This window comes from Frieseomelitta varia, unplaced genomic scaffold (genome assembly GCF_011392965.1).
Source record: "Frieseomelitta varia isolate USP_RPSP 00005682 unplaced genomic scaffold, Fvar_1.2 scaffold_805, whole genome shotgun sequence".
Lineage (NCBI taxonomy): Eukaryota > Metazoa > Arthropoda > Insecta > Hymenoptera > Apidae > Frieseomelitta > Frieseomelitta varia.
This window is the reverse complement of record NW_025110596.1, coordinates 127,612-142,540: the sequence shown is the minus strand read 5'-3', so window position 1 is coordinate 142,540 and position 14,929 is coordinate 127,612. Positions and strand designations below refer to the sequence as shown.

The following is a 14,929-nucleotide window of genomic DNA, read 5'->3' as shown; positions in this document are numbered from 1 at the left end:
ACGCGTTTCTGGAAAATTTCTGTCGCTTCGCGGGCGATGGAAGGCCAGAAAGTAAATTAAAAAGTTTACCTTTCCCTGACAGCGAGCAAGACATTTACCCTCCACGCTCGGCGCGAGCGTGGAGTTCACAGGATGGGAGAAAGAGCGTGTTTACCCAAGGAGTGGAGTAGAAATATACGCGAAGGGTGGCGATGTTGTGCTTCGAGTTTCCATTTGCATAACCGTTCATGCGCGCGCATGTGTCAGATACCCTGGTTTCCAGCATCTTTTCATCCGGTCAAGAAGAGATCGAAGCGCAACAAAAGGCGATTATTTTCGATCCTAACGATAATTCTCCGATCTTTCTGTTCGACTTTTCGTGTGCACACGCGCGCGCAAAATTATTTCTCTCGTTTTCCATTTGCGAAACGAAATCCGAGAAAGACCGGGAAGACCGGTGGAATAAATTCGACGCGGAACCGGAAGCGCTCTAGCTTTATTCCGAGGAGTGACTCTCGGGAAATTTTCAATTCTCTAGCACGTGCTCCCGTGCGGAGGAGCAAAGAAACTCGAGGATGTTCTCCCCCGAAATAGCGCCGAAGAGCGGTTTTTCACGCGTGGCCCCCGTAGCGAAAAAGCCTGGTATTCGATATTCGAGGCACGAGGAGCGCCACACACCCCCATTCCCTCCCCCTCCCAAACAAGAGCAAGGTAACAATGAACGGCCGTCGAGAGGGGTTGAATCGCGACTGTATAAAGTCGCGGCGGGGAGAGAGAGAGAGAGAGAAAAAAAAAAGAAAAGAAAAAGAAAAAGTCGAGAAAGTGGCGGAACAATATGCCACGGCAAGAATAGAGGCGCCCCCGAGATTTTTCCCTCCTTTTCGTGGCGGAGGTTGTTCGAGGGGTCGTGAAGGGTCTGCGCCTCTTGGCCCGTGGCGAAAAATTAAGGAGGACGCGGTTTTCATAGCCGAACGCCAAACACAGTCGCCTCTTCTCTCTCTCTCTCTCTTTCTCTCTCTCTCTCCTTCGTTCTCCATCGCCCTCCAGCGGCTCTACCTACTTTTCCTTCGCCCTCGAGTCTCCTTCCTTTGACTTCCTTCCGTCCCTCTCCCTCGTTTGCGGTTCGAGTTTCGTTTTGTGTCTCCTTTCTCGAGATCGTCCACCACGATCCCGCTTCTCTCCGCCGGCTCTGACCTCCCCCTCCACGCCTTTTCGCCTTTTGTCTCCGGTGCTTTCAAACTTTCCGGAAGACTCTCGCCGAGTTTGCGCGCCAAGACTCGTAATTTTTCTCGCAACGGGACTCTCCCGAGGGGGGGGAAACGCTTTGACGCTCGTTCGTTTGCGAAAAACTTGGCAACAATTTCGAGAGAGTGCAATCAAATCGCGAGGTCTCTTAATCTCGTTCCCTCTTCACTCCCTTCCACCGTTCCCTTTGCGTCCAATTTCTCTGATTACTCCTAAACAAAGTCCCTCTCTACCTCTCTGTGTGCCCTGTTTCCAACTCTCCAACCCTCCCATCACTCGAGGCTCGTTGCCGTTTGCAATTTTGACGTGTCCTCGCGTTCTTTATTATTCCCCGCCGTCTTAACTGGCCCAATATCGGGAGGAAAAATCCCGGAGAAGAAGGGACGTTCAACCACCGTTTGCCCGGAGGCGGTACATCCTCGATCCGGCGAGCTCGCGTCGCCAAAGTGTTTCCTCGCGCTTCTTTCGAAAACCGCCCGTCGGCGCTTCATCATCCTTCACCGCGTTTCACGCGGTTGCTCATTCTTCCGAATGTTCCTCCGGATCTCGGAGCAGAGGTGCTCAGTAGCGGGCTCAGAAATTCGCAGAGAGAACCTCGAATGTGTTCCACCTCTTCGATTGCCCTGCAATTTTCGTTTCCTGACGTTTCCGGTGGATTCCATTCGCGGTCCCGCTCCGGTCCGCCCGATTGAATGCAGGAAGAAAACGGCAGATGGAATCCGACGAGTTGAAAACCGTTCGGGCCGTTCCAAGAATTTAATCGTTCCCCCGGCGTCGTTTTACTTCCATCGATCGACGACTCGCGACGAGAAAAGGATTTTCTTAGCGAGTGTCGCGTTACGAGCTGATGCAACGTTTAAATACCGCGAATCCTCGAGAGCAAAATTCTCGCCAGCGAGAGTGTCCTCAGTGGCTGTTGAAACGAGGAGAGCTTCTCAAACTCTGGGAATTCTTCTCGTTAGAGAGTCCCTTGAAAAAAATGTACGAGCTGTTGGAAAATTGGCCATCGACAGTTTTCCGAATTGACGAAGAGATCATCGTGTTTCGCAAAAATTGATAACCGATATTAACCAGATCTAGTCTATGGCAACCAGGATATGACTGACAGCTGTCGGGAATATGTATTTCGAGCTATCAACGGCCGCGAGTGACGGCAGACGCGACTGGCCAGACACGCTCTCGATTTCTCAGTATAGCAGTGAGAGTCGGAGTTGGTAAATTAATCCTTTTGGTACCTGACCGAAAAATTTGCGCACCTGAGCGAAAAATACCGAGCCAACTTTAGTAACTTAGTATTCAGACACTTAAATAACCGAACGTTATTAATACTTAAACTGTAGCAAAGTCGTGTACCGAGTTCTTTTTAAAGCTTGATATTTCTACTTTCAAAACACACCGTTCAATTTATTCCAATTTATTTAAGTGCTTTTACGTCGCATATCACGTGAGCGGGACAGTGAATGCAGTTTTCTTGCGGGAAATTGTGTAAATTATCATACCGTGTAGAAACGTTGAAGAATTTTTTCACGGCTAAATCTACGATTGAAATTTGACTTGCGATTTTTTGGCCACTTTGAACATTAGGCACAAAACGATAAAATTATTGCGAATTTCCATCATCTGTAAGTGAAACATTCAAAGTTCGATAAAACGATGACTGAAAATTGTACATCAAGTTTCAGGAGATCGTTGTAAAGAAGGGGCTTCAATTTTCATATCCATTGCAGATTCGGCCGTTTGAAAATATTTTTTTCAATGTTTTTGCATGGTATGACAATTTACACAATAATAATAAATAATATTAAATAATAATTTATTATATAAATTACATGTTAATTAATACTACACTTGGAATCCTTATCATATAAATTGTATAATACTATAAAATGCTAAATATTAACAAGTAATATATACATTACCGTTACTTTCACTTTTTACTGTTAATTTGGTAATAAATTTTATAGCGTCTGCCGTGTGGGGCACGTTATTGAAATGTCGATGCACGACTTTGTAACAAATTTTCAAAAAAATTCTTCGTTCTACAATGAAAATTTCAAATAACTTGAACGAGAAGGAAAGTTCATTGCGGGGCGTGGCACGGAACGTGTTGAGAAACGAAGGGGAGAATAAATCAGCAAACGATATATCGTTGCTCGATACTGCAAGGGTCAAGCGTAGAGACGTCCCGCGAGCGCGTAAATCGTTAACGATAGAAATATCGGCCTGTTCACCGTGCACGCGCTGTTTGTTTTGCTTACTTTTTGTTCTATATAAATACAGATACAGCGCACGTGCGTATATATATATATATATATATATATATATATATATATATATATATCCGTATCTATATTTTAATATATAGAAATCACGCTCGCCCCGCGCGATTCGCGGATTTGTTTGATCGTTCAATAAAATCACGTCGGCGATAACGTCGACTGGATATTTTAATTAACTTTGAAAACACAGACCACTTTGTTTTAATTCCGGGAATAACGCGTAATTGAAGGCGACTCTTTGTTTGCCAAATAATTGTTCATGAATATGTAAACGTGAGAGAGCCGCCCGCGTTATTTACAACGACCACGATCGTTTGTTCCTTTTCCATCCACCTCTCGCGGGGCTCGATATGATATTTCTTTCCGAGCCAGAGAAACCAGAGCCTCCTCCTCCTTCCCCCTCGCTTATCGTAAAAATCCTAACGCGAGATTCTCGAGGCTGGCGCGCATTTCTGGAGGAAATCCAGACTCGTTTGCAATTCTCCAAGGATAGAGGTAACCGTGGCTCGCCTTTGTATAACTGTTGCTGCAGCACGTACGCGTCACAAGCCTCTCCAAATAATGGCCAGTCGAGGGAAAAAAGCGAATATTACGCACGCGTAAATTTGACCCAGCCACCTCGATCTGGCTGTCCTCGATCTTTCTCGAACAAATTCGCGCAATTGCTCGGTTCCGAAATTACCAGGGCGATTAACGACTCGCGAAAGAGAAAGAAGAAAAGAGAACAAAAAGCTGCAAGAAAATCGTTCTTCCCGTAAAAAAGTCGTGTTCGACCGAGTCTGAGTGTGTTGATCTTTAATTAGAAGGCTCCGCTGAGGCTGAAAAACTAGAGCGCTCCTCTACTAGGGCTTATTCTGTCGGGCATATTTTCGGCCTCTTTGCCGACGTTTTGCAAACACTGCAGTAACCCGGTATCGGTAGCAGTGTGTCAAGCAGCCACTGACGAAGGGAACTTGCAATGCTTGCGAAACGTTGGCGGGAAAACTGCCAACGCTTCCTTGACTCGTGAAGTCGTAAGACGACCGAGAAAGTAACTGAGAGAGAGAAAGAGAGAAGCAAGTGGGAGGGAAAACCATCAACACGCTCCGTCGATTAGCCCGGTGTTTCTAAACCAAGTAACCGTAACCGCGGCTGTTTAATCCCTCTAAGCCTGGCTCGAGTTCGAATCCTACGGTTGCACGAGTCCGCGCGAGTAAATGAGAACGATCTCGGGTGAAACAGAGCCCCAGTGGCCATCGGTTTAGGCCAAATGACCAATGATTCGGGGCCAATTCCCGGTGTCCCGGTGTCGAATGGCTCGATGGCGTCGAACAACGTCGATTCCAAGCGCGTCGTTACCGAACGAACACAGAGGCTGAGCACAGAGAATGATCGATCGTCCGTGTGTTCCAGATTGGAGTGCGTGGTGAACGCCCTTTGCCGTGGACTGAGTCACGCGTCAACCAGCCTGGCGCGGTTGGTCCTCGACATGAATCTGTCCGGCGAGCAAGTGTCCCGGGTCTGCGATGCTCTTCGTGGCTGCGTTCAAGTGCAAGCGCTGCACTTGCCCCATTTGGGCTGCGGCTGCGAAGGGTTGGCCTCGGTCGCCGAGCTGCTCAAGGAGAGGCCGCTGCTCGCGTTGAACCTCGCCGGCAGCTGGGGAGCCAAGAACGAGGATCCCTCCAGCTCTGGAATCAGTATGGGTAAAACTTTACCGTTCTTTTTTCTCTCTACCGTTCTTTTCTTTTTTTCCCCCTTTCACGTTCTGTTCCTTTCTCCGCGTTCTGATTCTTTCCATTCTCTTTTTTTTTTTTCTTCTTTTTCTTCTTTCTTTCTTTCCTCTTTCACTTGAACTCATCCAGCTGCCTGGCTGGATGAGTAAATTGAAAAATTCTAGGAACCGCCGGCGGCGCTTGTTTATTTCGAAAGCGCGCGGCTCTCGTTTCTGTCTCCTTTAATTTCCGACATTCGACGACGCTACCGTTTGCACAGGCTCCGGCCGGCCGAGAGGATCGTATCCGGCTCCGCACGGAACTTGGGAATATCGTGCACTGACTTTTTAATAATACTTTCGCAACGACGCGTGACTTTCGTTGCTCTTTGTCCGCCGTGAGAAAGTTCCAAGGCGCGGAACCAACGGACAAAAATGTTTCGGAGAATCAAACGAAAGACGAGCTGACGCGCGTGACAGCGAGCATTCGAAGGACAGAGGGTTCGAGAAATTAACGGATCACGGTTCGCCGGTCACTCGATCGGCGAGCGTGAGCTTAACGAAGTCCCGGGGCTTAAGACGAACTGAATTAACGACCGCGCGGCCCCGAACCGCTCGTAACCGTTCAACCGGCCACTGCCGGTGTGTGTTCGATCGACCGATTCGCTCATACCACTCCGATTTCCACTCTGATTTCACACACGGAGGGAGAAGGAGAGGTGGAAGCGCTCGCCGCTGTTTGAAATTTTGATACGCGTCACTTCGTTAAACGCGCTCCGCTATCGGCCGCCATTAAGGCCAATCTGCATGATGGCTCCTGGCACTCTACGTACAGATTCATCGCGAACCGGATGCACTTAGACACCGGAACCCCCGGTGACACAGCGTGGTATTGAAACTCCTGCAAGCGGCAGAAACGCGAGAGCCTATCGCCAAACGCGTGAAACTGTCCGTTTGCCAATGAGATTGGAAATTGTGATGGCATTGCCATTGGAAATTTGTCGAATTATTAGCAAATTGATTAATCTGGGAAATATACGCATACAGGGCGGTCCATTAAATATCTTTTCGAGTTGTCGTGACGATGGAAAAAATATTTTATCAAGATCATTTTTTTGATGTCCCTTTTTTTTTTTTTTTTTTCTAAACGTTCAGATACGTAAAGAACGTGAGCTTGAAAATTTAAGTTTTACCTATAGATTTATATATATTCTATCGAAATCATGAAGACGTTTGCTATTTGTCAATGATCATCTTTTCTAGCAGCTTGTAATCCTGATCAGTGTGAGTCGAAATTTGTCAGTAATTCGTAACAAAATTATGAATTCTTGGCCAAGGTCTGTGATCCCGATACAAGTAAATTTATATGTACGTATATACGATTAATGGAATATTCTTTTTACGTTAGCATTCGCATAACGACAGTGTTTCATCGTTATTTCTAATTATTCATTAACCTCGCTCGACTAGCGCCGCTAGTTGAAAACAAAAAATTCATTCCGCGCGACTTTGCGCGAGCCTCGCGATGAATTTTCAAAGAACTCGCTCGATCCTCCGTCCGGCGTTCAAAGTGGAAATTAAACGGAAAAAAATTTTGCTTCGCGATCCAATAATTGGCTGCATGGAAGGAACTCTCTTTGTGTTTTACGAGTGGTTCAAATTGAACGGACGCTTTATTTCATCGCCTTTTTCCATCGCAGCTGTTGCAGGTTCGAAAAAGTAGAAAAATTCAACGCGCGATTTCTTTCGTTATAACGATCAAAGTTGCAAAGCAACGATAAAACACTATGAAGAGATGTTTGAGAAAAGTGCAAACGTGCTTCGTGCACGGCTTATTTGTTCGCGTTAGATCCTGGAATTTAGAAACGGCAGGGATAGTTGATAGATTAACACTAAACGTGTGACATGGCCGGTTTAAAAATTTCGATTTGAAATTTTCCACTCCCAGAAAAGAAATCCAATTTCTTTATTCTTGTTACATTGCCGTGTGAAATTGACAATTAACTGTTTTCTTTGCTACGTCAGCCGAAAAACAAAACTGCACAGAATCAACGAAATTTTTTTCTAGAAATAAACCTTGAAACGTTACCTGCCGAAAAGAACATATAATGACAGTATGCTTTCGGAATGAAGTTGAACTGATCAAAAGTACAACTAACGACGCTCGTCGGACAAAAACGAAATTCCTAGGTGTACAAAGTGTCGGTTCAGTGTTAAAAGAGAATCATCAATAAAACTCGAATTTTTGGTCGCCGAAAATTGGCGTGTCACGAGTCGTAAAGATGGAGAAAGTAAACGCGGGCCAACGGGCAGGCGAACTGTCCGCGAATTCGTATTAACCGGCCGCGCAACCGGAATTAGAAAGTTGGGATTAGAGCAGTTTCCGGCCCCGTGGCAGGCAAATCGCGCCGCTGAACTTCCCGCGGCGTTTTCCAACTTTATGCCGTTTCCAACATTTGCTCGGAGTTGCACCCGGCTCGAGAAGTACATACACACATACATACATACATACATACGTGGAACTCGTAAGTATGGCCGTCCACCGAAAGGGATATGCTCCTTCGATTTATAAAGCGGGCCGAGCTTTCTCGCGCGCTCGTGATTTATCACGGACAAACGGACATTGGACGGCTGTTCCAATTTGCGTTGGAATTAGTTTCGTCCCTTTGTGAATCGAACGTTTCGATCCCGATTCGTTTGCCTTGTTCCGGCTGACTCCTTCGCAAACATCGCGAGGAGCAACGACGTCAGACGCGGAGAGTCTTCCTTCCCTCTTGCGATTCGATTAAAACGACAGAACAATGAGCGTTCTCGGAGAGAGAGAGAGAGGGGGGGGGGGACATTATCGGCTGAAAGTTGAACGATCGAGGGTCGATTAGGTACAGCCCCGACGCTGAATCCACGAATCTCGTATAAACCTGCAATTCGAGATAGAGCAGACTTTACGATAGATGGATCGTGATCGTTTCGCCGATCCGCCCTCCGGATGGAATCACGGTCGCGTCTGTTTGCAGAAACGAGGAGGAAGTAGGAAGGAAGGAAGGAAGGAAAAAATCAGCGGCAGTTTGAACTGGTCGCGGAATCGCTGGCCCGTTTTCCCCACGAATAATAACAACCCTTCGTCTTCTTCTCTCTTCTCTATTCGAGGAAGATGAACAGCGGTGCTCGAGACCGGTTTATACAGGCAGCTCCGTGCAAACGACACTTTCCAAGTGAATTTCCGCTCGCAAATAACGTATTAATCATCTCCGACCCTCTCTCTGGCCTTTTGTTACACCCTGTCCAAACCCTCTCTCTCTCAACAGCCCCTTAATGTCTTCCTCTCGCTGCCCCTTATCTTCGATCTCTCGTCCTCTCTTTCTCTCTCTTTGCGAGGATGTGCTCCGAGAGAGAGCGATCCTCCTCTACTGTCGTGAGATTTCATTTTCCAAATACCGTTCGTTCGTTGATTGTTCGCGGTGCTTCGTCCCCTGTTTCGGAAATCATTCGCGTTCCGAGTCGTCGAATTTAGTTAATTCTCGGTGAAACGAGAGTTTGAAAATATCTTCTCACATGCTGGAACAAACGTTCAGACAGAGGTGGATCGTTTGCCCGCGAGATCCGGGCAACCACCTCGACGCACATAATCTCGCAATAAGCGTGTAAAACAAACATTTACCGTGGGACAATCGCGTTCACGGGTCCATTCCGCGTCCCTCGAAACGATCCGCAGCACCTCGCTGGTTGGCTCGTTGGCTCCGACGAACGGTCGTCGCCGCGGTTGATGTTATCGTCGGCAAACACCGGCCACCGAGCTGTGTGCATACTACACGCGGCCTCTGGTTTCCAGATTGTTGCTCCTTCCGACGATTACAAACACCTGTAATTCCCCGACGAGAGAGAGAACTCTGTCCCCGGCTCTTCTTTCTCTCGAAATTGCCGATTCAGATCGATCGATCCCGATCTGAAAGTGGCTCGGTTACTTCCTGCGGACGGTGAATCGCAAATTCGAATCGCTCGCCTCGATTTTTGTCGAATTTTGTACACGGCAACGAAACACGATCGGGCGGAATATTTTTTTTCTTTTTTTATATCGGCGATCCTCGAGGACACTCGGGGAACTTCGATCGTTCCCTATTTTCTCTAAACGGATATAACGGGAGGAGATCGAGTTTACTTCTGACTGGCTGAAAGAACAGTCCCTCGGGAGAACGCCCTTCGAGTTTCTACTTCCGAGGTCGAATCGAAGGCAATCTTTCTCGCCGCCGTGTCTATAACCGAGTCGTAGACAAATCAAATCTTTCGGCTTGACGGTTTCTCCGCGGATGCTCGTCATTTCTTCCCTTTTTTTCAACTTTCCTTTCGACTGATTTTACAGAACGACGCGGGGAGTAATATTCCGCCACGGCCAAACATTATTTTTATCGAATTGTTCGTCGAATTCTCGTCGGAGAATTGAATAAACAATCGACGGAAAAGCGGCACCACGTATCGTTCAGAGGAAAATTCTACGAATTCTGGAAATTGCGCGGCGGCGGAATAGTTTTCAATTTTCGTACGACATTGCTGGCATTCGCGGGATCCGGCAAAGGCCGATTGATCTTCGATAATCAGATATATCCATCAGAAAGCTTCGGCAAATGATAGGCTGTAACTCTGTTCCGCGTGGCCGGAGACAATTATGAAAATCCCATTTGCGTTACGTAACCAAGCGTCGAGGCTCGCAATCCATTTCGACATTATTTTCCGCCGAACAGCCTGTTCACCGGTGAACAATTTTACGTTGCAATTTCAACATTGGCAATATCGAATCACGTTTATCAGCCATCTATGTACCTCGTGGATCGTTTTCACCGTGATTCCAGACGCGATTAACCTCGTTCCCTCTCCTTTGTTTAAAGTTGCCCTTGTGTATCAACGATCGCTCAGTTTTCCTTTTCTCGATGCGCGAACTCTCGGCCACTCTCTTTATCCGTCTCGATAAAGTCTGCCCCGCAGCCGACACACGCCTATTTGCTTCCGTTACGGGATCCTGGTAGATCCTTCCGATCTCCTGGCGCATCTGCAACGAACGAGAGAAACAACGTTACTGTCGTTTCAGCTCGCAGTCCCGTACCGGGGTCATTTCTGACTCACACGGATATTCCACTAATATACATATTTAGATCGCCCGGGCGGCTCACCGATATTGTACTAACGCAAAGAGTGACCGTCGCTCGAGACCAACACAGTGACAGACAACCGACTCATATAGGAATATGTAGGAGCATATAGGAACAAATAATCACACGAATAATAATGTTGTATTTATTTATATTTATACATTGACAAGGGACAATCGCTGTATCCTTGCTAGGTCCAATACGTTGCCAATTACGTTCAAATTCCTGGTTTTCTGGAACCACATTATCCACAGTTTCTGATATATTGTCTTGTTGCATTTCGGGTTCACCGTCACTATTTGATACACTTCCGTTATCTGATGATTGTTCATTGTCAGAAACGTCTTGTGCAAATTCAGCGAGAGAAGACGAAGAAAGATTGCTCGTTAGTAAATGAAGACATTGCGTCAACAAATGGAAACAAATATAAACAACGGAAAAAAGTAATAAAAAGAACTATAATAATAGTAAAAACAGTAAATTAGCAATAAAAATAGTAAAATATTAAAATTGTGCTAAAAACTAAAATCTAAATAGTAAATACAAAACTAATATAAAATACTAAATACTAAAAACAAAAATAGTACAAACTAAAATACAATGCTAAAATACTAAAACAATAATAAAAACACTAAAATATAAAATAAACTTTGAAATAAGAAATTGCTTCGATGCGCACGTCTTTCCTCCCTGTCAGGGCTTTACCAAAAACTGATTTGTTTCGTCTTTTGTCTTCAGTTTTCGTTACTTCGGCACTTTGGCGATCAGATTTCAGTTATTAACACACGCAGCGCCTATCACTGTGTTGCACTCGAGTAGCTCTCAACACGGGTCAAAAATGACTCCGGCACGACAGTCGGAGGGTTAATATAACACGCAGTCTGATGGAAAATAGAAAGTTTGGATTCGAAGGGGTGGAATTCAAAAGAGCAAATTTATTCGTAGGAAATTAGTTTCTAGATCAACGAGCGAATCGAAATGCGCACGACAGCGCGATCAGCCCGAAGCAGAAATTTGATTTCTCGGCGAGGCCGCTCCGCGCCGCGATAGAGCATCAAAGCATTCCAGTATCGCTGCAACTATCCCCGGGTCCCTGTGTAGTCATCGCCGATCGTCCGCTTTCTTTGCACGGTTGGCTACGGAATCGATTCCCGGGCCCTGCCTCTCCGTCTCGCCAACGCTGACCGTTTCCAGCCGAGTTTCCTGCTTCCGAGCGTAATTGGGAATTTGTCTTTGGCTCGTCGAAGAGCCATTCCCTGTTCGACGTTCCCGGAAAGCGCGTGGCCTTTGGAAGAAAAACGGTTTACACGAGGTTCGAGGGTGAATATGAAACGTGAAAGCGCGAGGTGTCGCTAAGGTGGACGTTTAACGCCCTTCTCTATTTGTGAGTTTCTTGCGAGAGTCACTTTCGAGAGTATTCTCCATTTTTTTTTTTTTTTCTCTCAAACTATTGAGCGATAATAACTCGCAGAAGCAGTATCCATTTGCGAGAAATACTCTCGAGAGCGACTCGCGACAGTTTCACTCTCAAATGGAGAAGGCATAAATGGCGTCAATCGACGATAATTATAATTTCGAGAGCAAGGATCACAACCACACCAGGCGTGGAACATTTTCGAATGCGCCTCTGGGAACGTTATTTCCCCCACTTCTTTTTCTAACGAATTGCGTGATTATCTCGGCCGGTCCGCAACTTTAATGAAATCCAAGAGGGAGAGGGGTGGGGGGGGGGGGGGGGGAGAGAAAAAGAATGAAATTCACCCGTTTATTATTCCCCTCGCCACTCGGTCCGGCACGAGCGCGAATGAATTTAGATGCAACGAGAACCCGTAATGTTCTTTGATAATTTGGGTCAAGCTTCAGTTCCCAGCCACGGCAAATGGAAGCCCTTAATCCGCGCGTGTGCCTCCATTATCTGTCTTAAGTGGTTATTTAGTGAAATAGTGGCGGCGGCGCGCTCGCGCGCCACTCCGCTTGAAATCGGACGACCCTTATCGCGGCGCTTTAATCTCCCCTCTTGCCGCGAAAGGGACGAAACGTCCCCTTCGAAATTGAAGCGTCGCAGCCCTTCAGATCGCGGCCGCTCGAAATTCACACCGAAAGGTTCGTGAAAATTCGTTTTACCGAATTAATGAAGAGGTGGTTGAAGAATGGTACGCGCGATACGTTAATAAATGTTAATAAAGCACCCCTCGCCGAGAAAATGCGAGCTATCTCGGTGGTAACAAATTCCCGATCGATCCGACCGAGTTGCCACCGTCTACTATAAACAGTTGGTAACTCGAGGAACTTGAAGCGCTTCGGGTTCGAACTATTAACGGGCTCCCCCGACATCGTCGAAGAACAACACTGACGCGTTTGCATCCCCTCCGCCCGCTCGCGTTAACGTCGGATCGTTCGGTGTTTGCTCGCGATTCTCAACTTCCCTCGGTGAAACTTGGCGTTACTAACGCTTCCGGTTCGTCGAACGGCACGAAAACAGAAACGGTGCACCGATACGCGTTCGTTCGTCCTCCCGGCGGAACATTGTTCCCCGCGAATCGATCTCCAACTGCACCGTGTACACGAATTCTCCTCGTTGTAGCTTGACTTTTTAACAAGAACGTTGGACGCCATTTCTCTGGAAAGAAATATTCTTTTCGTAAGAAAGTCTGGCCACAGATCGAAAGTACACATGAAATACAGGGTGTCCATAAGGTTTCTTTACAATTTCGAAAATTTATTACGAAGGCAAATGAAAAGACAGACAAGTGGAAATTATTACAAAATGAGACGTATATGTTTAAGTTTCTTTTCCCCCTCGTTTAATATACCTCTATATGGACAGCATTGGTTGCAATAAATTTTGCCTTTGTAATCAATTTTTAGACACTGTATTATTATGCATTCACCCGAGTTAAAATATGGTTCTACGATTGATACTACGAACGATACTTGGATAGTTTTTATTCGAAAAATTCCATCTCGAGCGTAGGCTGATACTCGCGCAGCTTCCAACGTCGCGTTTCCAACACGCGGTAATTGATCCATCGAACACGCGATCGTGCACGCGTCGTCCACCGGGCTGGTAACCGGAGACGAGCAATAGGAGCAAAAGCCACGGGCGAGCTTCGAGCATAGTCGACGGAAACCCAATCGAACCCGGTCGCCGGTTTTGCCCCGCGATCGCCATCGATTATTCAAATGCTCCCGATCTGGAAAGATCGTGGACTATTCCCATTCTCCCTCGTTGCATCGGCAACGACGATCCCAGAGAGGTTTTTCCAAGGGTCTTTCCGGTTGTCTTTGATGAAGTTTTTAAAAGGTTCGCCAAAGCGGAAGAATATATCGAGGCAGCCTGCTGCAAAGGAGAGCGGGAAATTTAAGAAACAGGGACGAGTGAGAGGAGAGAGAGAAAAGGAAGCAGAGCGTGGAATAAAACGGCTGGGGCCGTGGTTCTGTGAAATAATAACAAGTCTTCCGGGATGAGAAAAGGGGTTAAAGGAACTCGGTGGAAATGAGTATTCGAGTGCGGACTCGATCACGCCTCGGAGATTCGAAGCGGAATTAAATCGGTTCGGAATGAGAGAAAGGGAAAGAGAGAGAGAGAGAGAGAGAGAGCGATAGTTTGAATCCAATGTACCGTGGCCGATGGAAACGTCCATTACGACGCTTCAGAACGGGAAATGGTTTTTTCCTCGGGGTAGCATGGCGCGAGTCAGCGTAAATTCGTCGTCGAGTCCCGCGTCCGTGAAAACATCAGGGCTTGATACGAGCATCCGCGATTGTCGTCGCCGTTAAAACGATTCGCCAAGAGGCAGAAACGCGTGTCTTTAAAGACACATCGCGTACCCGTTTCGTAAAATCTTCCGTCGCCTCGTCTCTTCCTCCATGCGCGAGAAAACCGAGGTCGTTCGATCGTCGTGCGTCGATTTTAGTGAAAACGACAGCTGCGTACGCAGGTTAAACCGTGTCTATTGACACTCGACAAGTTTCCAGCTAATTCTCCCCGTTAGAAAAAGAAATTAACGTTCGGCGAGAGCGCAGCTGTCTCCAAGAGCCGTGTGCTCGAACGATCTCGGACTGAAACAACGCTATCGCTCGCGGCTCGTAAAGAATAATGAATCCCATCGGCGTTTCGCGGTTGGTTATTACCTTGGGTAACTCGCCGACGCTGCCGTTGCTAATTGTTCCAGCGTGGAGCAACGGTCGGGCAGTAACGTAGTAACGAGGGCGGACAGAGTCAGGGAATTCCTAGCTCAGGAAGTTCTCGAGCGACGAGTCTCATTTCCTGGCTCGAAGCGGCGTTTTCCATTTTCCCTTGACTCGCCGCACGGCGAAAGTGGAGCTCCGTAAAAAGCTCCGTTACGGAAACGTCGCCGAGACTCTTCCTCCTCTCCGTAACTTACGCCCAGATTGAACCTGCGTTGAAGTTCAACAACGTGGTGAGAAAAAAATTTCTCGATAGAAAGTCATCGCTGCGTGAACCCATTCCGAGCAGGGATCCAGCGAGCGTTTCAGAAGCAGTGTTCGTCGGTTCCTTTCCGCGAGGGAATTTCTGAGACGATCCGCACGAGACCACATCCGAAAAGGAGTTCGCCAACTCCTCATGCTGG

General features: G+C 47.0%; 1 protein-coding gene across 2 annotated transcripts in view; it reads left to right on the top strand.

Moving 5' to 3' along the window:
• LOC122536168 overlaps positions 1–14,929 on the top strand; it is a 210,390-nt gene that overhangs the window by 175,801 nt on the left and 19,660 nt on the right. The window contains exon 7 of one of the 2 annotated variants that reach the window (XM_043668315.1): positions 4,896–5,179. In XM_043668315.1, coding sequence (XP_043524250.1) covers positions 4,896–5,179 — 284 coding nt within the window. Of the gene's footprint in view, positions 1–4,895; positions 5,186–14,929 lie in introns of both variants that reach the window. The other variant, XM_043668314.1, reaches the window with a different exon arrangement.